Genomic DNA, 26,938 nt, shown 5'->3' on the forward strand with positions numbered 1-26,938 from the left:
GAGTCAAGGAGGACTTAAGTAGTTGGTACTATGTGCCTGGGGAAGCCTTGTCTCTTTGTGGTTCCTGATGGTCCCAGAGGGACTCTGTGCTTGTCATGGTAGAAGGAAGTGCCTAGAAGCACAGAATCAAATTGATTTCTTGCCTAAGATGACTGAGTTTGTTCTTCAAAAGGCATTGGGGATATCCAGTTCTGTTTCTCTACAGGTTCCCCTTCTTCAGCCTTCACATTACGGCAGATCGTGAGATATAACCTTACCAGGCCTACCCTCCCCTTGTAATCTTTGAATTTTGGGAGATATCAAATACCCACATTCCATAAGCCTAGGTCAGTTTCTGCGGGGAGGCTGGGCCTGATTACAGAGTGGGCCAGTTTTCTTCATCAATCCCAGTTAACTACTTTAAAAATTGGAAATTGGAAGTTTCCCACTTATTCTGGGTGTTTGTCAGTGCCTCAGAATAAAGCACTTGGCACAGCAGACAGCATCTTGTGATCAACATGGTTAGTAATGGATAATACTTGATAGGAGACGTGAATAACATTTACCCAGTGCTTTAACATTTCAAAGTACTTTGATGTCATTGTTTCCCCAGCCCTACCACTGATAGACTGTTTGGTCCTCCTCTCACAAGAAGTTGATACAAGGCAGGAAAAAGCCAGGAGGCAGGAGGCCTGGTTCTAGCCCCATTTCATCACATACCTGCTCCATGACCTAGACAATGACTTAACTTTGCCATCTGTGAAATGAGTGAAGGGTGGAGGAAGGAGATTCTAGAGAATTCTCAAAGATCCTATTTGCTCAAAAACTCTGAATTAAAAGAGCAGGGATGAGTGCTTTGTTTTGGTTGAACTTAGCAAGGTGATAATTCTCATTGATTTTGATGCAGTTACTATTTAATTTTCCCAACTCTAGAATCCAAAATGTGGGCTTATTTCCGATATGCTTTGGAGATTCTATTATCCTATGATCTAGCCAATTTGGGGGCCTTTCCACTCCTGGTATATTTGTGGTTAATATTCAAGGAAAAGGTCTGAGACACATCCAGACACATTCCATGGCCTGGAGAAATGGACCCTGCGTGCGCGCGTGCGCACACACACACACACTGGAGTGATAGTTTTGGAGTCTAGGATGCCCTTATTCCCGCTGGGGCGGAGAAAGGCAGAAGAAAAATTAGGCTAAGAATGACAGCAACTCCACCCAAGGACTCTCACAGTTGCCTGGGTGAGCTCTTTTCTGTGGAAGTGACAGAAAGAACACATGGAGAGCTACACTGAACCTAGAAGGAAATCTTGGAGAGGAAGCCTCATCCTATGTAGTTTTAACATTCTAAGTCACCTCTTACCAAATCAGTAATAAATAGTCTGGCCAAAGCAGTGGTTTTTGTCATGTTTTTGGTCATGAACCATTTTGAGGATCTTATGGAAGCTATGGATGACCTCTGTCCAGAAAACTACTCCTATATTCACAAATTGGGATATAATTCTAGGGAATTCCTGTATGCCCTGCAGCCTATGGACCCCAACGTAGCAACCCCTAGTCTAAAGTAGAAGAAGGGAGCCTGACAGTGGGAATGTCAGGGCTAGACCAAGACTTCGAAGTCCATAATTTGTTACCAAAATGGAATTGAACAAGTAGTAACATAAAGGGTTTTTTTCTTCTTTTTTCCCCCTCTGACCATCACCCTCCTGTCCTCTCTCTATTCCCACATCTTTTGTCATCTCTTCTTGTTCCCTTTCAATTTCTCTCCCCATCTCTTGCGCATCTTGCCCTGCAGATGTTCCAGCCTGGTTAAAAAGTCTCCGCCTGCACAAGTACGCTGCGCTTTTCTCCCAGATGACCTACGAGGAAATGATGGCCCTTACCGAGTGCCAGCTGGAGGCTCAGGTAAGGGTTGCAGGTGACCATTCCCTGAGAAGTTGCCCCAGATGGAACCTGAAGTTCCAGCTCAAGACAGACCTTGTTCGGACCCATACCTATCCCCACCCAGTAGCTTGCCTTGTTCTAGGAACTACCAGGTGCTGGCCCACATTATGTGGTGAGTAAGGCTGAGTTCTTATCTTCAGCATCCAGTAGGAGGTGGGGGACCAGCAGGTAACTGGAAGGAAAATAAGGCTCAGTGAGAAAGAGTGTGAAAAAGGTAATACCTGGGTGCATGCTCTAAGTTCAGGGTAGAGTGGCCTAGAAAGAACATCTGACCAAGGCCCCAAAGATTCTGGGTCCCTGCCTTTGCTTTTCCTGCCCCCTCCCTCTGTGGGACAAGGGGTTGTTTGGACTATGACAGATCAGTTGTCTGTTGTCCAGTCTGGTAATAAATCAGCTAACTTCTAGTAGTTAGTAATTAGAAGCACCAAGTCATGCCTCAGACCTTCCCCAACACTTTTCCAAGAACATGTTCAGATTGGACATAGTTGAGATCAGAGTAAGTGGTGCCAAACATTTTTTTTCTTCTAACTACCTTGAATAACATGGGACTGACGCAGAGAATGGGATTACCCCAGGTCTCTGGTTTCATTTCCCTTCTGAGTGCCATAAAAGAACAAAGTTTCCCCTTCCTTCTCAGGCATCTTTGCCCAAGTCTGGATGCCAAAGGCTAGGCCAGTCAACAGACCCCCCAAAACTGACCATGTTTCCTACCATGCTGTGCTCAAATAAATAAATCTGACTGATATCTTTGTTTCCCTTGTTTAAAATGCCATTTGCATGTTTCAAATTGACCTCAGTTTCTTTTGAGCAATGATTTAAAAGAATTACATGTCTGAACAGGCTAATATTTCCTTTGCAGGAAGAGGAGATTGTACCCTTTGGGGCAGCACTGCTCTCGACTCCTACCTCCCAGCAGATGCTGGTTTCCCATTGCATCTTCGGTACCCTCGGTTAACCTCCGCAGGCCTGGCTGAATACCAGTATTGAGATGCAAGGCAGACCCCAAAGTCACTGTACATTCTAGGAGAATGAAAAAGCACTAATTTCAACTTCCTAACACTTCTCCCACCACTTTTTGGATCTTGATTGTTCCTTAATCAATCCCAGGGATTGATGAGACCTACTTCTAAGAGCATTTTTTGGTGTTTGGGTCAGAGTTAAGAAAAAAAAAATCTAAGTCCTCAGTTATTTGACTTGAGAAAAAACAAGACCTAATTGACAGAGAGGGCAAAGCCAGAGGCATGCAGAGTAATTTAATTCACTTGAACCCGAAGTCAAGGCTAAAGAGAAATCTGCCTTCAGCACTTCATCTTAGAGAGTGAGTTCTGCTGTCACTCAAGTGTTAGTATCTCTGAAGGAGATGCCTCTGGTGTTCCCATCTTTTCCTTCTGTAAGAGGAATTCTATGAGTAGGTGTAAGAAGAAGTCACCAGAAGTTTGCCTTAGAGACCTGACTTAAGAAAGGACTTCCTGTTTGGAACTTTGCTGTATCTTTAATCAACAAGCACTGAACTAAATCCTTGGGCTCACCACTGTACACAGTTAAGACAAAATCCACAACTCTAACTGTGAATCCTCCTCATTTAGCTCAAGTGATGACTGAACAAGAGTTTTAGGTTCTTTTCTATTCTTGTTTTCCTTATGGAGACCAAAGATGACCTGTAAACTGCCAAAAATTACCCTGTGTTGTATGGTACCTGGTGAGAACCGTTACCAGACTTCAGAGATGGGAAAACCCAGGAAAGGTTTGAGAAAACAATGAAGCTCTGTATGGGATTGGAAACTTCAAGCAACCTTGGGTGGGAATGAAATGACAAAATACAGAGAAGAGTGTATAACTTTAAAATGATCGTTGAAGACAAGAAATTTCATGCTGGGTGGGTAATTGGCTGTTCTAGTTTTCTCTCTCTTTTCTCTCCTAAAGGTCACAACCAAAGGACACAGGCAAATGTATAGCCAGATGTAGTTAGAACATTTAGTAAGGAGAGGTTTGTGACTGAGGGGACTGAAGAGAGAGACAAATGGATATTTACTAGTCCACAAATGTAGGATTCAAGAAGACAGTGAAGTACTGACTAGCCTCCAGGAGTCTCTAAACTGATTCTTAAAAATATGTTTTTAAGTGTAACTTTTATTTAATTACAGAATGTTACCAAAGGTGCAAGACACAAAATTGTCATCAGTATTCAGAAGCTCAAAGAAAGACAAAACCTCCTGAAGTCTTTGGAAAGGGTGAGTGACCACCAGGGGTGGGCGTGTCTCTGCCGCCATGATGGGAAACGTCTCGGCTGAAGGTGTCATGGGTAGATCTACCTTGCAGAGTTTTTCACCTCGTTTCCTTACCAAAGGCAGAAAAAGAATGAAAGGATTTTGAAGTCAAGTTTCCTGGTTATCCACACTCCTGTGTAACCTGACCACTGCCATGTACTTACTCCCTGGGTCCAGGCAGCCTGTGACTGGCCATTCTAGGAGACTCTGGCTTCAATAGAAGGCATCGGAATCACTGGGCTGATAAGCACTTATCAGCTGCCACTGTCTCTTTTTGTTTGCTGCCTACACAGGTTCTCTTCCTATCTTTGTATCCAGACATCGCCCTTGTACCAGTATCATTTTTGGGATTTGGTGACTTTATGATTTCATCTGAGGTGCAAAAGAGAGCAAGACTCATTCCTGTGTTGCCTCTGCCCCAACCTGGAATTCTGGTGCAAGCACTGCTGTTGGGAGGTGGTTGGGATTGGCGGGCTGGAAGCTCCGTAGGCACGTGCTCCCTGCACAGCCTGAGTAGTGATGTCCTCTCGCAATCCCAGGGTGCCTTTGGAAGGGAAGAAAGTATGGAGCTTGGTGGGGCTAACACAAGTCTGTGAGCACGTAAAAATTTTGTAATGCAATGGGAGTTTTTTTTTAACTGATTTACAAAGATGTGTGTGTATAATTTTACATAGAATATATAAAGTTATCCTGAATGCATATCTCATAAAATATAAAGTAACATATACTTACAGAATATGCATATGTAACTTTATAAGGAAGGTGGCTTAGAAAGCCTTGGGAGAGATAGACGGGGAGAGACTACTCACATGCATGTCCGTACTGAGAGGCCTGTCCTTAAAGTGAATCACAGATGACAAGCGACCTATCTGACTAAACCCAAGGTTATTCTTAATTCTGTTTTATATACCAAGCAGTTTGTCTGACTGAGTGATTGTTGCCATCTTTAATATAATAACCCATTTTGTTGTTTACCATGAAAAAGCCAGTTTTCTCTGTCTCTGTTAGAAAGCCCAGGAAGTGTTCTGCCTAAGGACTAGACAGCTGAGTATTATGGCGAGAGAGGGATCAGCCCCCTTTATCTCTGGAGCTTCCCTCAGAAACTCACAGGAATGCTGTCACTGAGGAAACACAGCGACCTGAGGGACAGAGACAGGACCGCTGTTTGTTCTACTCCCTGTGGCCTTGGGCCGACTCAGTGTGGAAACACAAGAGCAGCAAGGTGGCACAGGTGGCCTGACATGCCGCTCACTTTCTGTCTGGCCTTTGAAAAGCCCATTGCCATTTCACACCTTGAATAATATTAATTCCACAAAAATACCTTCTGCCAGGCTCACTGGAATGGGAATTGTTAAAAAGATGACAAAAGTCACACAAAGTCTGAGGACCGCTAATGGCCAAGAGAAAAGAAGTAAGGAGTTTATTTTGACATCTTGGGGGAAGAAAGCTTGTGTGTGTATCAGACCAACGCGTTGACCTTGCCTCAGAACATCTGAGCTCAGACACCTGTGTGCTCATCCCTTCAGGAAATGATGCCCTGGGGGTAGGGATCCTGCATCCACTGAGGACTCTGGCCCTCGCCTCTGTTCTCTCTCCTCTCGGCCCCAGGGCCCTCCTGCTCTTGGAGGGAGGGATCTGTCCCTACTGTGTTACCACTTAGATCTCCTCCCACAGACTCGCACCAGCCCTTTCTCTGGCATTCCCAGATGTCCCGAGCTGATTATGCTGTTGGAAATGCTGTCATCAGGCCCCTGCCTACAGCATTCTTACCTCACATAGAACCCAGAGATTTCTAAGGAGATAGCTGGGACCCCGCCCGTGGCTAGTTCATAATCAGTAGTCGCTGCAGGTAAGCTCTAGGTCCAGAGCACTTCCACTCACTCGCTGAATACGTACTAGGCAGCTGCCTTGGACTAGATTTACCCCCACCCAACCAGAGACTAACCGTGAGTAATACAGAAATACGTGTTTCTTGCCTTTGCGGAGCTCGGATGCATGTTGCGACACAGATGTGTCACACAGACATTGCGGTGCTCTCACAATCCCCTGTGATCGGCGCCATCGCCGAGGCTGGTTGGAGATGCTTCCTGGGATAAAACCAAGCACTCTGCTGCGGGGAGGAGGAGGGAGAGCATGGAGGGGCCGGCACGGGCTGGAGAACCCAGTAGGAGCCTAGAGCCAGCCTTGGTGGTCCCTTGAGCTAAGGCAGGGGGCGTGAAGGTGGAGAGGGACAAGGGAGGTCATTTAGCAGAAGTCCAGGCATTGGCCTGGGTGCTGTGCCGTTTGAAAACAGAAAAAGTAGGAGGAGTTGCCAGGGCGGGAGAAGCGGAGGTCAGCTGGACCTCCACAGATTGTCTGAGGTGCGAATGGGACACTGTGGTGCAAAAGGCAAGTTAGTGGCCAGAAGGACAACGCTGGAGTCCACAGGGTTTGAAAGACTCATTGTGGTTCATCTGTGTGTAAATGTTAGTTGGTTTCCCAGAATTGTGTGTTGAGTGGTAAGAGCTGAGGACAGACCCTGAGGAGCACCAGAAGATGGAGGGACCAAACAATGCCAGAGGCTGAGCTGCCCTGAGGGTCAGAGAGAGTGTTTGCAGGAAGGAATCCCATTAGGGGTCCTGAATGTGTCCCATACCATGAGGACTGAACACTACCCACCCCAGCCCCCCAAAATCAGCCACCGGCAGGTCACTGGTAGCCCCTGAGAGGAGGGTCACCAGGAGAATGGAGGGATAGAGCAAAAACCCATGAGCCAGGGAGTGTGAATGGGTGAGAAGGTCATCAGGGAAAGATGTCTGGTGGAAAAGGAAAAGAGAAGATCAGACTGGTTGCTGGGACAGACTTTTCAACATTGATCTCTGATACTAAAAATGTTTCCGCATGCTTTTCATTCACTGTCTTTTTTGCAACTAACTTCCAAACTGTGAAGCTGGACCCTTCCCTGGGAACCTGGCCTGGAGAAAGGAGACACACACACACACACGCGTACACACACACACACACACACACACACACACACACTCAGGCTGTGTTCCCACAGCTCCTGGTCCTGGCAGCATGCTCACACTGTATGGGCCCAGGAACGGTAAGCATCTTAGGGCGAGGATTCTGCTGTATTTGCTTTAGGTCCTGGCTCCCGGTAGGGCTCAGCTGGGGTCTGGTGAATGAAAGGTGGCGAGGGAGCAGGTCTCAGCCAATGCCAGCCTGCTGTCTCCTGCATGACAAGTCCAGGACTTCCCACGCAGGGGGAAGGGTGGGGCCACAGACAGTGCGTGAGTGCTGGGATGCTGGCTGCCCGAGTCCTGTCTTCCAGGTGATTTGCCCCTTGCTGCCGTCACGAGCCCTGTGAAAGTTTCCAAAGCAGTCTTCTTCCAAGACCTAAGAAACCAGGGAAGGGGTGGGTCAGCAAGTAGCTCCCTTTCCTGCATGCAAGCCTGAGTTGTGACCCCCGAGGTAAGCGCTAGGACAGGTCTCATGGTACCTGCTCTGCCGTGAGCTCCTCGGCTCTGCCCGTTAGTGAACGGACAGCTTCATTTTGCCTCTTTGTGTTTATAATGTAGGATTATATTTATGGTCTGAAGGATCAATAGAGACTTGGGTTGGTTCCCTATTTTTGTCAACATGCAGAATTAATTCCTATAGTGAGTCGAGGACACTGGAGTGAATCCCACTCAGGCCATTTTCTAGCTTCCTTCCCAATCTGGGCACACAGTGTTGAGTTCTAGAATGGATTTTGAAGGGTCATACGTGTAACCCCATGGGAGCTGGCCTAAAGGGCATTGTTAACTTGTTGGTAGCCAGGTGTTTTCTTGGAGACACTGGTTTGAAGGCAGTGGGTAGGAAACAAAACAAAACAAAACTCTTCATGATTCCTGATAAGATATTTTACAGAGAGCATCCGTCATTATTCATTAGGATTCTGGATTCCTTTCTGGGGCGGTTGTCTCCAGTGGAATAAAATGAGATTTGAACTTGGGGCACCTGTATGTTTCCTGTTTCTAGGAGTTCAGCTCTTAGCATAATCAGAATCTGCTTCCTCCATCACTAAGTGACTACAGAAGCCTTCTGGCAGTGACAGGAGTGGGCGGGGGTTGTTTGGTGGCAGGTGACAAAATGTCACCTCAGTGGTCGCCGGCACATGGGGTAGCATGGCACGGAGGCATGTGATCTCCCAAATAGGCTGGCCAGCTCTGCCTACTCAGCCTCACTCTTTGAGGAAGCTTCATCCCTTCTCTCTCCTTTCCCCCTCCCCTGGCTCAGTCAGGGGCTGGACAAGATCAGAAACCCCCATGTCCTAGGCGCCAGCTATGCAGTTGGCTGGAAGTGGAGGACCTCGACACAGGGTTTCGTCAGTTGACACACAGTTGAGTTGGGAAAGACAACAGGTGCTCTCCTGCCGTGGGCCAGCTAGCTTACCTCCATCCACCCTGCCCAGGTGGATCACCACGTCCAAAGTCAAGGAACCATTTGCGTGCTGCCCTGTAGACTCTGGAAGAGGCTGGTCCAGTCCGGGCAGCCGGACAGCTGGGAGTGATCAGGCGCACCCCCCCGCCCCCGCCCCACCGGGCTCCCACATCAGGCTTGCCAGCTCAGGCAGTAGGCTAGTCGTGACCTCTGCCGTATCTCCCAGGCTTACAAGGAAGGCAGTGGACTCAAAAACCCTTCTCTTTAAAAGAAAAATGGACCCTCTCCTCTAAAATAGGCTGGACAGTAGCCCTGAGCAAGACTGAGACAATCCTGATGGCTACTTAACATTTCACTTTCCTCAATAACCCTGAGTGCCAACTCCGCTAAGCGTCTGCCTCCAGCGTCCTGAGCAAAGCAGGTTCCCTCCGAAGACGGGGCCGGGCTGTTGGTGGTCTTCTTGCCCAGAACTGAAATGTTGCCTGTCCAAGCCTCCCATCCCCAGGTTTCCTTTTTCTAATTGACTGATTGGGAAGTCGGGATGCAGATGTGATTTTGTTCCGTGGGCTTGTGTTCCTTGACATCCTTGACATCGTCCAACAATTTTCCCAGGAATGGATTGGTACTCGTGCTTCAGGCTTTTACAGCAACGTCCTTGCTATTCTGGGCTCTCAGAAGACCAAGTACTTCATTAGTAATCAGGGCCCCAATTGTCAGTGTCCTTCCTGGGTCCCAGGGAGAGGTTTGCTGCAGAAGCACTGGGACAGCAGCGGGGCAGAGGGCCAGGCCACTCACCATACCCAAAAGACTTCCAGGACCTGACCCCCGGCCCCAAGACTCAGAGCCTGTTCTGTGCCTCCATGAGCATCTGGGGCACAGATAAATGTCAATCAAAATCCACTTTCACTCTTTTTCTAATACATAATGGCCAGTAGATCAAACAGTAGGTACAGAAGGACCCAACTATATTCTACAATATATAAAGCCATTTATATATTATAGATAACTTCAGGGGATCCTTAAACAACATGGGGTAGACAGGCACCACCCCTGTGCAGTTGAAAATCCATGTATAACTTTTGACTCCCCCAAAACTTAACTACTAATAGCCTACTGTTGACTGAAGGCTTTACCGATACCAAGAAGAGTACATTAACACATATAGTGTGTTATATGTATTATATTCTGTATTCTTAAAGTAAGCTAGAGAGTAGAAAAAGTTAAAATCGTGAGAGAAAATAAATTCATAATACTGTACCATATTGATTGAAAAAATCTGCAGGTAAGTGGACCACACAGAGTTCAAACCCACATTGTTCAAGGGTCAGCTGTATCCTATACACATAGATTATACATATTTCTCTCTAGAACGATTCTTCGAAAGCACGTCACTCCCCTGCTTGAAACCTTCCCTGACGTCCCATCTCATTTAGAAACACTTCAGCATTCATGCCTCTGTGCTCAGGCCCCAGTAGCAACTTGGACCTGATTTCCTGCCCTCTCCCCTCACCATCCAGCTCCACGTCAGGCCACCTTGCTCTGCCTCACACGCTCCCGGCAGGCTCCCGCCTCAGCCTTTGCCCTCACTGGGCCCTAGAGTCTGTATCCTTCACCACTGCCCCGTGGTGCCTGTGTTGGGGGCTGAGTGAAGGTGGGAGTGCACAGGTTCCTTCCTGTACAACAAATCATACGCAGGACAAGACGTTACCGCGTGACCCAGCTTTCTTATACAGCTCCTAAAGTCTGTATCTGTCAATGATATATATGCTTTTTCTAGAAATTCACTGAAGAAGCCAGGGAAGGAAATGTGCCACATCCTTTTAATGATCACCTCTAGATAGTGGGATTTGCAGGTGCTGCAAATACGGATATGCCTATCCGTATTTTCCAAGTTTTCTACCCGGGCTAATCAAAGACGATAAAATTAAAGTGATTGCACTTCCAAAGAATGTTGCGATGAAGGGGTCAGCCGCTGGGAGTCCTGTCTGAGAACAGCTTGGGACAGGGGAGGGGAGGCACCAAGTTGGGTCACCCCTGTTCCTGCCGCTAACAGAGGTCTTCTCCCTCTGACCCTCCAGGACATCATCGAGGGGGGCAACCTGCGCGTCCCACTCCAGGAACTGCACCAGATGATCCTGACTCCCATCAAGGCCTACAGCCCCCCGAGCACCACCCCCGAGGCTCGCCGCCGGGAGCCCCAGGCTCCGCACCCACCCTCGCTGATGGGCCCTGAGGGCCAGAGCCCTGATGGCAAAGACAGTGCCTCGGCCACCGGGGTCCCAGCGACCACCTCGGCTGGGGCCAGCGGGGGGCTGCAGCCACACCAGCTGAGTAGCTGTGATGGGGAGCTGGCTGTCGCCCCGCTGCCGGAGGGGGATCTCCCTGGGCAGTTCACACGTGTCATGGGGAAAGGTAGAGCCTGATTCTCACACCTCTCGCCACTCCCCCCCTACCTCCAACACCACTAACTAGAGCCCTGGGTTCCTGAGAAGCTTTCCCAGAGTGCTGGATAAACCTGTCGGGGTAGAGGCCATTAGCCCATTTACTGATAAGGAGAGTGAGGTCCAGAGGTGGTCATTTGGATCTGAACTCTGATCCCTCTAATCCCCAAAGGCCTTTCCTTACCCCAGTCCCCTTGCTCTCCCACTCCCTCAGATCAGGGCTTGCTGGGTCCACCTGGTAGGGTGAGTGCTCGTGGGGCCTTTGGGCCTGCGGCTGAAGTCAGCCCTTGGGCGGAAGTCAGCCCTTATGGGAGACTGTGCCTGGCTGGCACCATGGCCATGCCTCATGCCTGTTTGAGGGCGGGATAGAATTCTCATGTGGTCCTCTGGGTGAGAGCACCCTTTCCACCTGGACTGCCCTGGGCCTCCCCTGTGAATGGCACTATGATTACGTGATTATCCTTGAAAAGTCCCAACGCTAGAAGAATTTGTGCTCAAATGCGGTGTTGCATGAGAAAATGTGATTATGTTAAAAATGCAGTGAATGCCCATACTTTTCCTTTGGAAGGAGAAACAATTTTTTCTTGATTGTCCAGTCATTTTTAAGAACCAAGCTTTTACCAAAAGAAATGGACACCTGAGTTTTACAGGTGCAGTGAGAAACTCCCGGTGTATACACATCCTAAAAAAGACGTCCAGCCATAGAAATCTGGTTCAGAGATGACCTGTGACATCCTTTTGAGGGGAGATGCCAGTAGCTTGATGGCCAGGGTGGGTCCTTGGTCTCCCCCCACTCGCCTCAGAGTCCTGACCTCCCACCCCTGAGTGGGCTCTTCGCTGTGGGGGATTAGAATGGATGACCCCAAGGGTGAAGATACGTGTGGGGGTGGATGCCTGAATCCACCATGGTGGTCCATGGTGGGCTCTGTCCTCAAGAGACCCAAACTCCTTTGGCATGGCTTCTTTTTAAACTTTGGCTACTTTCAAATAAATTATAAAATCAATTCATGCTCAACATAAAAACTCAAAATGAAACAATATGATGGAAAGTGAAAAATAACCTCTCTCCCCAAGTGCCACCCTCTTCCCCCACAGAGGCGACCACTCTAAACAGGTTTGGACTGCCCCTCCAGAAACTTCCTAATAGTCTTAGACAAGCACACGAGTATCCTTTTTACCCACAAGCAGGTGTTGTTTACATGTTTTTCTGCAGCTTGTATTTCTACACTGTATACTTTCAATATTTCTGTCACTACCATGGCACCACCCAATCTCTTTTTCCGAGGTTGCATGCTGTGTTCCACTGTACCCATAAGGCATAATTTGACAGGGCCCCGGAGAACGGACATAGAGACGGTCTCCAAATTTTTGTTAGTACAAACAATGCTGTACTGGGAGTCTCTGTGCAAAGATAGGGTATAAATGGGATTTGCAGAATTCTGCGACAGAGTGGGTATGCAGAATTAGGGGGAGAAAGGAATCGTGATGCCCAGGTTTCAAGCATGGTCTACCTGAGTGCAAGGCATTTTCCCTTCTAATGGACATCTTCTGTCCAACCACCTGTGCCATGACCTTCAAAACACCCCCATGGAGATCAGAGCATCAGAGCCTCCAGGACGAGATTCGAATGGGCCATACTACCGAGGCTATGGGAAGCTCACAGGGAGGGAGGGGGGCGGCAGTGTGCTCTACCTGCAGACCCGCCCTTCTCTGTCTTTATTACTTCAGTTACTTGTGTGTATGGGCAGACCAACGTGTGTGTAAGTGTGTTACCGCTTTGAGAAAATAACCCTCCAGTAACCGAGTAGCAGGTGTCCTGCTCGTGTGCGTGCCCACAAACCTCGTGTGCTAGAAGATGTGCCAGAGCTTCATGCCTCCAAATGAGGCACGCAGTTCATTCATCAAATTACGGCGACAGCGCTCTGATAATGTCCATGGTCTTTGATGCCTTTGAACTCCCTTCTCAAAAGGAGCCTCTTTCTGAGAGAGGGCTCAGGACATGGCCACATTCTTCTTCTCCCAGAGTGTCTGTCTCAGGCTGGATTGCAGAAGGCTTAATATAGAATGGTATGCCTGGAATTAACCGAAGGGGCTTCTCAAGGCGAGGGCTCCCGTGGTGACCAAGCCTTTGACTTCAGTGGAATGAGGAGCCTCCTGGCCTTTTTTGTGAACCTTAGGTAAAACCACAGGCACACATACCTTTCAAGATATTGGTCCTGAAAGGAAATCAGGGGCAGATCTTGGAGGTTAGAATAGTTATACATGTTTCTAATTCATCTTTTCTTTCTTTCTTTCTTTTTTTTTTAAACTCACAGTGTGCACACAGCTCTTGGTCTCCAGACCTGATGAAGAAAATATAAGTTCCTATTTACAGCTCATAGACAAGTGTCTAATTCATGAGGTGAGTAGTAATGGGTTTCACAAAACTGTTTTTCTCATTGCTTAGGAATGGTTCTCAGAGGTTCTGTGATGTGATCCTTTGGGTCTCCAACAACTTGTTTTTGAAGACTAGACAAGCATAAATAATACCTGGGCAGAACTCAGCTATGATGGTTTCAAACCTAAGCACAGCTTGTAACACGGTGGTGTCTAGAAATTCATCTAGATAGAGTTCTGATGTTGGGGTGAATGCCTGAGAGAAACTTCGGCTCTAGAAGAATCCCTGAGTGACCAAGCCTGAGGTGAGAACGTCCAGCCCTGCCACCTCGCCTTGGCGTTTCGAGTCTTTTTAAAATTTTCTGTTGAAACTTTTTGCCTTTCAACTCAGGGAAACTTGGGGGAGGGTTGGGGAGTGTACAAAAGAAATAATGTGTTTGTGTTTATGTTCCATGTGGTTCGATTTGTGATTTTTATGGGAATCGTGTTGAGCCACATGTCCTCTGGCAGGAGGACCGAGGCAGGCTGGAGCTGTGCCCCGTTAGACTCAGTGTGAGCGCCGTCTCCCTGACAGAGCAGGGCAGGTCCTGGGGGCTGCTGCTGGGACAGCCACCTGCCTGGCCGGCTGCCCCGAGGCGCATGTGCAGACAGGGGGTGTGCCCCAGACCCGAGACTCTAGTGGTTTTTTGGGAGCACCCCCTCCAAAGAGTCACAGAGACAAGAATCACAGTGTAGGCTTTAGAGAAGTTTAAGAGCACTGAGGTCTTTGTGTTGGATTTTAAGGTTAGAATAAGATGGCAAAGGCCCCCCCAAGTCTGCTCACTGTTGCTGGGTTGGCATCCAGAGCTCCAGAAGTGCGGTGGGCCCCAGCGAAAGGAGACACACAGGGCAGAGGTTTAGCCCCCTCACCCACTGCCCCACTCACATTGTCCCCACCCTCCAGCTGCCACACAGGGGCATCTGTCCAAGGCCAGTTCGTTGGGCCCTCCACCATTCCACGGTCTGATTACCCACCGCTCATGAGCATGGTCTCCTTCTGGGTTTCCTTCCCAGCCACTGCCCCACAATCCTCTAAACTCTCCTTTATGCTATTTCCTCTCTCAGCAGTGCAAATTCTTATGTGACCCTCCCCTCAACCCCCAACTCACCCTTTGGTGTTTGCAGTCCTGACACCGCACATTTCGGCCAGCAAAAAGCACCAGGAAGACGAGAAGGCAAGGGCACTTAAAGAATGGTAGAACGCATTCATTCCATAGATCTTTATTAAACACGTAGGCCCTGTCCCCTGGCTAGGTAGCTTATGGTGTGAGGGTAGCGGGGAAGACTAAAGGAGACTGGGTGATCACACACGGGAGGCTGGGGCTCTGCTGGCATCCCACAGAACCTAGATAAGGAGCCAGGCCACCAAACCAGGAGCCGGAAATGGCTTTGCCTCAGAGGAACTGCCTCCAAGCTAGGCACAAAAGGGAAGCCGAGTCTTGGTGTGGTACAGACTCATTGCATAAGCAGGAGGGAGCGCTCCCCTGTGTCTTACTGGGGAGGAGAACATTTGGAGTGGGTTTTGGGGGGGACTGATTAGGGGAGGATCTAAACTTTCGTAAAGCAAACTAGAACCTTGCATGTTCTTCCACGCCCATGCTCACATGGAGCCTTCCAGACACCAGAGAACAAGTTGTAAGTTACTTTCTGTCTTGCCTCAAGTCTGCTGAGCCCGTAAGACAAAGTAATGAGCCCTCCAGCGGCATCCACTGGACAGTGCTCATGCTTCCTAATTGGATCCCGCCAGCCCCAAAACTGTGGCCTGATCCTTCTCACCTTCCAGCCATCATGCATGCCCTCCTTGGGCAACCTGGCTCTCCTTTCCATTTCCTTAGAATATTTAGAGAAATTCCTGGTTTTTTCCTCGCTGCGTGCCCAAGTGATTAAATGCAAAGATGGCACCATGTAGACTCATCTGCTGGCAAGAGACCCTGACGGCAGTAGAGGGACCTCTGGCTGATGGGAGTCCTGGGTCAAGTAGAGCTCATGCCACGTCTGCTTGCCTGCATTCATGTCAGGATGGAGGGGCCTGCACTCTGTCTTGGAAGGGAAAATGTTGTACAAGACTTTTATTATTTTAGTTCAAGAAAGAGGAAACATGTCTGAATAATTTTCCACAGGCTTAGGATATTCTGTGTGGGGAGCACACTCCCTCCCTGTGAGGCTCCATGGAGGCATGACAGTCTCCATCCTGGCTGAATTTCACCTGGGCCCCATGAAACAGGACTCCCTTTCACAGCCCAAATAAGCCATTCCTTAGCTGACTGGATGGGAGAGGATTGACCAAACCTAGACACCTTCCTTCCTCCCCAGGGACAAAGGGACCAACTCTGTAGAGTAACAGAAGAGAGAACAGAAAAGTTCTGACTTTCATCTCCTGGATTATAATCCCCAGCTTCTTGCCTCCTCGCCATCCCAAGGAGGTTCTGTGGAGATGAGCTCTTGCCCGTTTATGAGCCCTTTAATCCTACACGAAAGTTGTAGGGTACATCCTAGCCATCTTCGTCCAGACAGACTCATTGGTTTGGCCCTGATAGGGACGGAGGACTTGGAAGAGGCCGACTGGCTGTGTCAGTGTGTTGTATGGATGCTTCTTCCCCTCCACTCCCTGAGGAAGCTATCAGCTCAACCCAGAGCTGCCAGTGGAATGGCTGAAGTGAGGTGTCAGCCATCCCAGCTGGCAGAAGAGCTCCCACAATGGAGTGCTACTTCTCAGGCAAATGCAGGCAAACCAGCTTTTAGAAATCCCTTATTGCCAGCCATGACCTCTAGCTCCTCTCCAGGCCTCCCAGCTACAGCCTCCAAGACCGAGAAGTGGCCACCACACTCATTCAACATGGCCAAGTGCCTGAGTCCTCTCTGCAGCCTGGAATGAAGTGAGCGTGCTGCCCTGTGTTGAGTGAATGAGCTCACTTCTCCGGGTGGTGCTGGGGTTTAAACATTTCCATCTTCTTGGACGGTCTTTGCCACCACGGGAGATGTCCTGTATGAACTGGTGTCCTTGGAAGCACTTTCAAGGCCTGTCTATAAAGTGAGCCATTTCCTCTTTTGTCCCTTGGAAACTCAGGCCAGCTGTCCTTCAAGCTGGCTCCAGACCAGCTTGGTATTGTAGTTTTGAGAACTTGAAGTCATTTATTGGGGCTAAGTGTGATTGCTGAATGCCAAATGTGACAAACACTCATATACCACCACCAAAGGTCTGGTCTGTGTGACCACAAAAACCTGAGTAGAGGATCTCTGAGCCGCAGTTCTAAGTGGCTCATTACTAAGCCCAGGCATGTCCTAAGTATTCTAAGTGTACCTCATGTGTTATCTCATTTAACCCTTACGACATCTCTTGGAGGGAGAGAGTATCCTAGGTTTTTAGAAGGAACTGAGTGTCAGGTAAAGGAACTTGCATAAGAATGTGTAAGGATTTAGGCCCTGCTTATATCCATCCAGAGCCTTATTCCGACCAGCTGGGCTGGACTCTCCTCCCCAAGTCATCTAGATCAGCACCTCTGCATCCTGTGTTCTCACTCCATCTTTGGCAGAGGAAGCCAGTCAAAAGCAGAATCTATCTACCCCTTTCTTTATTCGGCGAGTAGAAATGCTTGCCTTTCGGGCTTTCAGAGGTACTCATGTATAGTTGGACCCTCACCAAGTGTTGCCAACAAATGAGAAGGGACCACAAAGTAGAACCGTGGCCTCACCTTGTAACCATGAGACCAACCCACCATGTACTTTGTGCAGTGTCTGCGCCTCTTGAAGGAAGCACGGAGTCCCTTGGTTGGGTAGCCCTCCTTGATGAAGATCCTTAAAGACATCGGGCTGAGGTCCTCCAGGGGGAAGGGCTTTTTGCAAGTCAGTAATTTTTTCACAACATAACATCTTTTTGCTTTTGTTCTCATAGCTCTCCTGTGTTTAGGTCCTTAAAGATTAAATGTCATCTGGGAAAAATTAAGCTGTCATGTTTTCTCTGTTTAAGGAATCTGTTTCCTTTATGGGAAAGACCCATATAGTCTATTACTCCAAGTTATAGTTTATTGCTACTTAAAGGATTTCATGTCTTATTGACAAAACTATACGGGTATGTTCTATCACAGTTACTGCTAATCAGAGCTGCAGGCTCTCCCACAGCTTGTGGACCATGGTTCTAGGCACCTGACAGGACATTCCTATATTGGATGTAGGGCCCTCAAACCATCTAGAATGCCACATGCCCATGTTCCATTGGCAATGAAATTACCAAGGCACTTGCTGCGAACATCCTCTAGACTCTTGTCCAGATGTATTAAATCAGGGAAGGGACCTAGGAATCTGCATTTAATAGTTTTCTTAAGGGATTCTGTATCCCAGATTTGAGCCTCTCTACCTTGGGGACTCACAACTCCTGTAAAGTCACTGCCCGGGGTTCAGTGTATACAAAAGTACATGCGATACAGATGACGGTGTGTTATAAAGCAGGCAAAATACCCCTCAGTGCCACTTTTACTAAAAAAACATGTGAAAAGGCATCAGATGTACCTGTTTCCCTAAACTTTAGGAAAAGTTTTGGTCAGGATTGGTGCACTGGAGTTTTTTTGTAAGGCACGGGGCCCCTTAACTGGAGATTTCTCAGCAAACCCCGTGCGCTACAAAAACCCCAGGGCACCAATCCTGGCCTATGGTATAGTATAGTGTAGTGTAGTGTATAGCGGAGACTATGCGCCATTTTTTGAAAGCCTGAAGACCACGCATGATCAAGCTGATTGATTTTTGGAGTGGTTTAGCATTTCCATTGATTATGAAAATGAAAGGGGACCCTGCAAAAGCCAGATTATTCAACAGTCCATTTTTACTATTCATTCTTGGTTAATCTATAGAGTCCAGAGTAAAGTCAGGAAGGAGGCGAAGATGAGTACAGATCTGCCAGAAATGCAGCCAAAAATAAGCGTCGAAAGCTTAATGCACATACTTTACCAGGCACCTCCAACGGCAAATTGTCGGTACAGGTGGCTCCCGAGTGAAACTGACTGCTGTTTGGACCAGGTGGGAAGCAGGTGAAGCAAAGGCAGCTGCAGGACTCTGATGTCCTCCCCTATTAATTGCGTTTTCCTCCCTGTAATGCCAGGCTGCGCCACCCATTAAAAAGTCCTGTTTGTTTTTTGCAGGCATTTACAGAGACTCAGAAAAAAAGATTGTTGTCATGGAAACAGCAGGTGCAGAAGCTCTTTCGGTCTTTCCCTCGGAAAACCCTTCTAGACATATCAGGATATCGACAGCAAAGAAAGTATGTTGGGATTTCATTCTTCTTAATGCACGGTGGTGTTTCCTTAGCTGGCTGCTGCCTCCCTGGGTTCCTGTGCAGGACCATGGCAGGGCACCATTCCTGGTCCACAGGATGCCCTGTGGGGAGTTCCAGATCCCACTCCTTCAACAGATGGAATTGGGAAAAGGCTATAGAGAGAGAGCGTTCCCAGAAAAAGAACCGCATATGATCTTTCGTAACGCATTTTACATGATCAAAATGACAGCATTGGGCCAGATGGGCATCGAGGGGGAGATGGATACAGTTGAAGGAATTGCCTGCAAAGCACTTTGGGGGTTGTCTGCAAAAGGGGGCCCTGAAAGGGACAAAAATGGGTTGTTCCAGCAGCACTTTCTGAGGCAGTGTCATTTCTTTCTCCCTTCTCGCAGCAGACTAGCTAATTATAGTTGGTGGCAGGGTGAAGAGCCCAGTGCTGGTCTATTTTGGTCTGAGCTGCAGTCCCAGAGTGAAGCAGCACCATTCTTGAGTTTTCATAGTACTTCCGCTTCTTGGATGCGGTTAAAAATAAGCCTCGTTGTACTTTAGAACCCATTACCTTAATCTGGTTTTAAATGGAGGAATCCGATTGCATATTAGAGGTGAATTACAGCGACAGTCCGGGGGAGGAATTTAGGGAGGTGTGGGGTGAAGCCTTCAGCAGTGACAGGCAGTTGGGGGGAGACAAAGGATGACAGTACAAACATCGTGAAAAATCAACTCTCTGTTTTACATTTTTAAACATGAGTGGATAAATAATTTTTCACCTGCACCTGAAAAGTTCTGAATTCATTTCTCAATGTGCACAGAGAAGCTCTGTGTCATTAACAATTTTGGCATTTATTTGCAGAAGTGTGTCTTAAATCACCACTGTTTTACATCATCTGGGGGAGATAAGGATAGCTGGGATTTATGGAAAGTTTTCATTAAAGATTAATGGAAAAGTTGAAGTGTTATCACCTGTGAGCATACATTACACTGTTATTTATTAAACAAACATTTAGCACTTCCTGTATGCCAAGTGGTATCCAAGCATTTTAGGAATATTAATACATTTAATCCTTGCAACAACCATATGAGGTAGAGTTGCTATTATTAACTCCCATTTACAGAGGACTCGGTAGGCAGTGGGTGTCCAGGATTTGGACCAGGCAGGCCACCACCAGCTGCAGAGTCCGTGCCTTTAACCCACTACACATGCCAGGCAGCCCTCATGCTCTCCAGTCAATGCGCAGAAAAAACCATCAGGCAGAGCGGCCCTCTCATGGCAACTCCCTGGATCCGAGCTCTCTGGGGTTGCCTTCCCTGGGGAGATGGGCTGGGACCACCTGTGCACTCTGAGGATTCCCAGGAGCCCAGGTGAAAAGCAAGACACGCTAGTAGGCCTCTTGTCCTGGGGACTGCCCCCTTCCCAGGTTCACTCTCCCTTCTTGTAAGGGCAGTCATACATCTCTGAAGCGAGAGGACGAGGTTCCAGACCCCTCTTACACCACCAAGCCCTCGGGAAACATGTTGAAAGAGGAAGAAGGAATTTAGAGGATAAAGAGGAAGACAGAGCTTTTGAGCTCTTTGCTTCTCTCAAAAGTGTCATCGCCTGCCTCTGTCAGCTCTGCTCTGTCCGGGGTGCATATCGGAGTTCCCCTGAACCCTGAGCTCTCTAGAGTGTTACTAACGTGTGTATTGGGCTACCCAAACTTTGCCATATTGGAGTCTTGATGGACTTGTTTTTATTGATGAGATAAGAATGAATTCAATCATCAGTTGTGGAAGTGGCTAAAGCTCTAGAAAAATCATTTGTTCTCAGAAGTATTACTTCTGGGGTCTTTTTATGCTATTAATTTGCTTTGAAGAACCGTTTCTCCCATAATACAAAGGTAACTGCCACCCAGCCCCTGCCTGAATGATCAGAAATACCAACTTAATTGGTTCTTATTAATCAGCCTGTCTGCGCATTTCAAGGTAATGAAGTCATTTGGCTAGATTTAGGGAAGCAGAGAAAGACACAGATGGGCAGAGCAAAAGAATGAGAAATGAAAACTTAACTAGTGTCACTTTGTTCCCCTCCCCCACCCCCGGAAAGAATGATTATGTCATTAAGCCTAGTGGTCTTAAGTAACCCTCAAAACTCTGGCTTTGTAATAACCAACTAAGGGTGTCACAGTAGGGTCCCACAGCCATTAGAAAGATGACCTAGCCAAATTCTACCCCCGATCTAGTCTGATCCCATAATGTTCTGGGCTCTACCTGCCACATACAGCCCAGCTCATGGGTCCTAGCTGTAGGAGTCCCTGGAGCCCTGGTTTCAGTGACTAAGTGTCCCATCACAGAATCTTCTACCCACATGATATTGCTCGAGGATATCATCTTGCCTTCCTGGAAGCACAAATCATTTTAACGTCACCCACTGACTACTGTATTTTGCATATGAAATAACTTTTTAAAAATCTGACCAAAAAAGAAAATGAGCAAAAAAGCTATCTGCACTAAATAAGGAAAAGTCTTAGAATACTGAATCATCTGCCAGGTGGCCAAAGGACAAGTTTTCATCGCTTAAAAAGCAAACAACCTTGATTCTTGTTTCCACCTGTCATGGAACTCAGACTGTCCGTCCTCCAAAAGAGGTCTCCTAGATCGTACGATCTAGGAGCTCTTACCCTCTCCAGGCCCAGATTTCTTCCAAACCAAAAAATTTTAATGTTCATAAAAAAAAAAAGTGGGGGAGACCTAGAACCCATTAGTACCCTCCTCACTACATGTAGATAAGTCCCTGACAGGAATCAGGAACCCTTTCCTTTGCCTCAAAAACCTAGAAGTGGAAAGACACAGGTCCAGAAATCAGTTGCTGCCAGCTCACCTGTGGAATTCTCTTCCCCACCCCTTTTCCCCCTAGGAAATGTAGGCATTCTGGGGAGAAGAGAAATATTTTCTGAGATCACCTGTCTAATGGCTTAGATGCCCCCCCCCACACAATTCTCTTTCACAGGATATTACTATTTTGCAACACCCCCCCCCAATCCCCATTAAATTCTTCAGCTGGTTAAACTACGTCATCCCCGTCTGCTGGAGTCCCCTCACAGGCTTGGTACGAACCTCCCCTGTGTGGCTGGGAAAGCAAGTCTATTCCATCTTGTGGCCATTGGAGGTAAAGCATTTCGAGTTAAACATCAGTGAATGACTAAAGCTGACTCTGCTTGGAAAGAATGTGCTGGTTCTGAAACCCTACTGGCTGCTGCGTACCGTCCCGGAACCTGAAGCATGTTGGAGAAGGAGGAGTTCTTGAGCGCTGAGGTCACTGGAGAAGTGGGAGCACGGTGTCCCAATGCCATGCCACGGGTCCATGGCGGCCTCCCTGGGTCCATGTGGGGAAGCATGGGACCTCCCCATCTTTCTGCAGCAGGGAGGGCCTGTGGAGTTGGGGAGCCATCAGTGTCCTAGGTCCAGAATACTTGCAAACATCATCATCTCTGTTCCCCTTCCCAACTCTCAAGCTGGGAATCAGAGCCCCAGACATGGGGTCCGCGCTTCCACAGGGAGAAGCATCCTGATGGCAGAGATGAATGTCCGTTCATTCACTCAGCCTGCATTCACTGTGCAGAGAGCCAGCGGCCTGGGCCATGCAGGACTGCTGAGAATGGGTGCCGTCTTTTCTGTCTCAGAGCTGCCATCCTAGCGGGGCTCACAGGCTACCCTTTCCAAGTGTGCTACACAGACATCAGAAACAGGCTGTGGTGTGGCAGAAGGTGCACGGATCCCGGCTCTGCGCTCTTGCTCTATGTGGCTTTGGGATGGGCATGTGAGCGCTCAGGGTCCTAGGACCCAGCAGGCAAGACCGCTGAAGAGCACCCCGGCCAACCTCCTAGGCTCGTATTTCAGCGCTGTCCCCTGCTGCCCGCGGGACCTTTGCAAAATCAGAAAGCACTCAGTGTTCATTCTCCAGCTGAAAAAGGGGATAGGGCACCTACTTCCTAGGGTTTTCATGAGGACTGGAGAATCAGGGTCAAAGTCCCAGGATGGTGCACATGATAGTCCCTCTCGGATGTCTCTTAGCTGTCATCTTAATCCTAGCCTTTTCCTGCACGCAGCTACCCTGTGCCCCTAGAGAGACCTCATAACCGTCAAAATGCAAGCAGACTCCGGGAAGGCAGCCCACTGGCAGCCTGGGGTTTGGGAACTGCGCTGGGTGGCTAACAGCCTCTCACTGCTCTCTCCCCTCTCGCAGCCGCGGCTTTGGGCAGTCCAACTCCCTCCCGACAGCCGGGTCTGTGGGCGGTGGTATGGGTCGGCGGAACCCTCGCCAGTACCAGATCCCCTCCCGGAACGTCCCATCTGCCCGCCTCGGCCTCTTGGGCACCAGTGGATTCGTGAGCTCCACCCAGCGCAGCACCGCAGCCAACCCCACCATCATGAAGCAAGGAAGACAGGTTGGTTCTGTGTCTGCGGAGTGGGGTAGGCCGCCAAGCTCAGGGCCCCAGGCTTCAGGACCTATCCCTACATGACCCCACGGTGAGCACAGAGGCCAAGGAGGGCTGCACTGAGATACAGGGGTCCCTGTGCTCGAAAGTAGCCAGTGGTTTGTGCTGTTTCTCTGGGAGACCGAGCAATCCCATGAGGGCACCCAGCTTCATGGGATTTACTTAGGATGCCCTCTGGCCACTTTAACCTTGGTGGCCCTGCACATAGCACCCTGTAGGAGGAAATGCAAGACCTTTTATGTGCCCCTGCTCCTTGACCTGCCCCAGCAGAACACACCACCTCCAGATCTGGGTTCCAGAGTTCTAAGGAGCTTTCTTAGCCTTATTCACCGCGAAAAGCTCCTTTGTCACCGTCCCAGCTGTGGTGGAGAATCCAAAGAGGAGTCTGAGAGAGGCTGTCAGAGAAAGAGCTGGACATTCTCCACCTGTTCAAGGCCAGGCTGTGTGATTTAGATTTGACTTCTGTCCCACGGCTCCCCACCCACCAGTTCTGTTTCGCACCCTGCGCAACACCTTCCATATGTGTGCCCAGCTTTGTGGGTCTCCGCAGGTTGGCTGGGATTGGAGGGGCACGAGTGGGTCTGCGTTGTCATGAGAAACTAAGGGATGATTGGTTTTAAAACAGGAGAACAGCTCCAGGGAAAATGGGCAGGATTTCCTCTCCAGAGCATATACCACAGGGTCTGAGAAAGCCCCACTTGCTGACCGTTGTGGGAAGCCCCACATCAGTTCAAGAGGAAGTCACCACCAGGACACCCGCATAATAAAAAACGCGAGCTCAGTGTGCCAGCTCAGTGCCAGCTGAAAGATTCTTTTTTCTCCCCCTCGCTTTGTAGTAAGTTGTAAGAATCTCAAAAAGAAAATCAAATGAGAGCCCCAAAATAGTTTGTGCTCTTCGTTGCAAACATTTATAGAACTCTTCCCATCTCCGAAAAAAAGTGATAGGAAAAGCAAAGGCAACAAAAGGGATAAAAAGAGTTTTGGAGATCGTGAAGGAGAGAGCTGTCCAGATTAAGCTGGGGTTTAGAGAGGCCTGGGGCTTGGAGAGGGGAAGAAAATGAATGGAATCTCAACCCCCCTCTCTATAAATATGTGGATGGGCAGCACGAGCCTGAGCCTCGAGCCCTCTCCCAGAAGTTAGCAAAGAGTTCTTCAGGGGTATCTGCCTCTGGCATTCTGGCTGGCGGCCCTGCTCCACACCCCTCCCCAGACCCCAGGGTGTGTGGGCTAATGGGTCTCCCCCTTTGTGTTTCTCACTAGAACCTGTGGTTTGCCAACCCTGGGGGCAGCAACAGCATGCCGAGCCGCACCCACAGCTCAGTCCAAAGGACCCGCTCGCTGCCCGTGCACACTTCTCCACAGAATATGCTGATGTTCCAGCAGCCAGGTAGGGCCCTGCACTTGGTCTCTCCCTCTCTCCTCCCCCTGACACACAGGGGAGGCCAGGACGCCAAAATAGATGCCCCTGTGAACCCAGCCGGAAAGTGCTTAGCCTCAACTGTCACCACGCATTCTTTTGAGCTTATAGAAGCCTTTCCTTTTTTAAAACTGTGCCTTGCCAGCATGAATAGCGGCTGGTTGGCTGGGAGCCAGCACATGGAGCCCCAGAGTCAGTTGCAATCTGACGGGGATATTTTTGATACTAGTCATATTTCTAGATTGATTAAACCAAAGATCTCACTGGAGGGTATCTGGGGGAGTTGCGAGGGGTTCCATGTGCAGTGTGCATGTGCGTGTCTATGTGTGTGTTTTTACTCTGGGTGTATGTCAGGGGGATGTGCAGAAAGTGAAACAGAGACAGAGAAAACTTTCACGGCATTGACGCTAAGAGACTTACCCCTGGTTGGGGAGCGCCTTGCAAACATGACTTCTTGGACCAGCCATCTTCCCTTTACTTGGTTAAAGAGCAGCGTGGTCACTTCAAGTCAGCGGCACCTCTCACCACACCTCCTAAAGCAGGGTTACCAGAGCGATGCACAGACAATGATCACTTGCACACTTTGTCTATGAGACAGCAACCTCTTAAGAGTCTGTGAGTAATATAGAGCCATCCAAACAATGACTGAATCTAGCTTGATGACTTTCTAAGTGGGAAAATCAGACAGGTACAGGTGTTGTATCTGTAGGAAAATACCCACCCTAGGCAAGAGGGACGCTCTGTACAGCAAGTCTTACAGGAGTTTGAGGAAAGGAAATGTCGCTGTGGCCTGGGTGGGCAAGAAAGCTTCTTGGAATTGGAGCTGAGCTTCAGGGGACAGAGAGTGAACACGTGGAAAGAGGAGGGTGGAGTTGCACGCAGAAGGAGACAAGGGAGCAAGACCGCAATCATACCAAGTACCTCAGTGAGTTCCAGAAGCCGTGGCTGAGCCAAAGGGTCAGGCTGAAGTAGCAGCGAGTAGAACAAGGGAGCAGGAAAGATCCTGGCTAATGATGGGGGCTCTGAACCCAAGGCCAAGGAGCTCGGACCCTAGCCACTCTCAGTGGTGAATGTGTGGAAGATTCTGAGTAGGAGTATGCCTGGTGGAGTGAGGGAAAGGCAGGACGGAGATCAGGAGACACTGAGGAGGAATGGCGAGGTAAGGTAAGGTGTGTCAGGAAAGGAAGATGGTCCAAATGCTTGTTTAAACTTGCTTCTTGACTTCTAGAACATTTACTGTTTGTGCATGTTTGTTTTAAAATGCCTTTGATACTTGTAGCTTCCTGGGAAGAAATATTTGATGAAGTTGTGAAGGTCTTCTCCCTGGGTCTTGTAGTCCCAGCCTCTGTTTCCATGCAGAATTTGGTATAATCCACTTCCAATAAAAGAGAAGCTAGATGAGATTTGAAGATATCCTGGGCACGAGGAGATCTTTCACCTTGAATGTATCCTTCGACCCTAATCTCGGGCCTGGTCCTGGGACGACATACCAGCCACCTGCAGCTTCGTGGGAGGCCTAGCACAGCTGACCATTCTCCTTCTCCTTCAGTCTCTATACACCTGTGGCCTCCTTGCTCCTTTCTAAGCCCCTGTCCCTTCCTTTGGCTTCTTCTAAGTCCTCAGTCCTCTCTTCTCACCTTACTTTCCCCCACGTTCTCCTGTGTGAATTGGGAAGACCAGGCCCACCAGGAAGAGCTGGGCCATCCCTAGGAGGACTCTTTGAGTCTGTAGATACATATCCTTCATCTGCACCTTTGTTGCTTGCTAATGCTCAGAACAACTATAACCCTAAGATTATTTCCACCCTCTTGTTCTTACTGTTAAAAAAAAAAAAAAATCAAATAATATAGAAAGGCTTTTAAGGAAAAGTGACTGTCCCCTTCCCCTCCCCCTCCCAGCCCCCAGCCTCATCTCCCAGAGACAGCCACTTATAATTATTTTCACTTTTCCTGGTAGTTAACTCGAAAGTCTCTAAATGATGTTCTTTATAAATGGGACTTAGAACTCCAGAACGCTTGGGGGGTCTTTTTTTTTAAAGGAGGGGTTCAATTATTTGCATAAGTAAATAAATAATAAATTATAAATTATTTATTTGCATAAGCAAATAAACTGGTGAGTACTGGGCAGGAGCCACTCCTAAGTCCTGCCCAGCACATTGAACCCATGCTGGGTGGCTCTTCCCAGGGCATGGTCATGAAGAGCAAGGCAGGGCACAGCCACGACTTAGGGATTCCTGGCTGAAGGGAACAGACCCTGCACAGAGTCACTGCCATGGGAGGCTCCCCAGTCTCCAGGATCATTCCTGCCCCTGGCAGATCAGACACTGGTTT

The 26,938-nt window shown here is 48.6% G+C and overlaps 1 protein-coding gene across 2 annotated transcripts in view; it reads left to right on the forward strand.

The window, feature by feature from the left end:
• Positions 1–26,938, forward strand: part of LOC111160275 (sterile alpha motif domain containing 4A) — a 203,288-nt gene that overhangs the window by 165,912 nt on the left and 10,438 nt on the right. For both annotated transcript variants that reach the window (XM_022523215.1, XM_022523223.1), the window contains 7 exons: positions 1,778–1,887; positions 4,071–4,157; positions 10,676–11,009; positions 13,354–13,439; positions 18,586–18,704; positions 22,939–23,140; positions 24,452–24,578. In XM_022523215.1, coding sequence (XP_022378923.1) covers positions 1,778–1,887; positions 4,071–4,157; positions 10,676–11,009; positions 13,354–13,439; positions 18,586–18,704; positions 22,939–23,140; positions 24,452–24,578 — 1,065 coding nt within the window. The remainder of the gene's footprint in view (positions 1–1,777; positions 1,888–4,070; positions 4,158–10,675; positions 11,010–13,353; positions 13,440–18,585; positions 18,705–22,938; positions 23,141–24,451; positions 24,579–26,938) is intronic.

This window comes from Enhydra lutris, unplaced genomic scaffold (assembly GCF_002288905.1).
Source record: "Enhydra lutris kenyoni isolate GAN:26980312 unplaced genomic scaffold, ASM228890v2 scaffoldscaffold4, whole genome shotgun sequence".
Taxonomy (NCBI): Eukaryota; Metazoa; Chordata; class Mammalia; order Carnivora; family Mustelidae; genus Enhydra; species Enhydra lutris.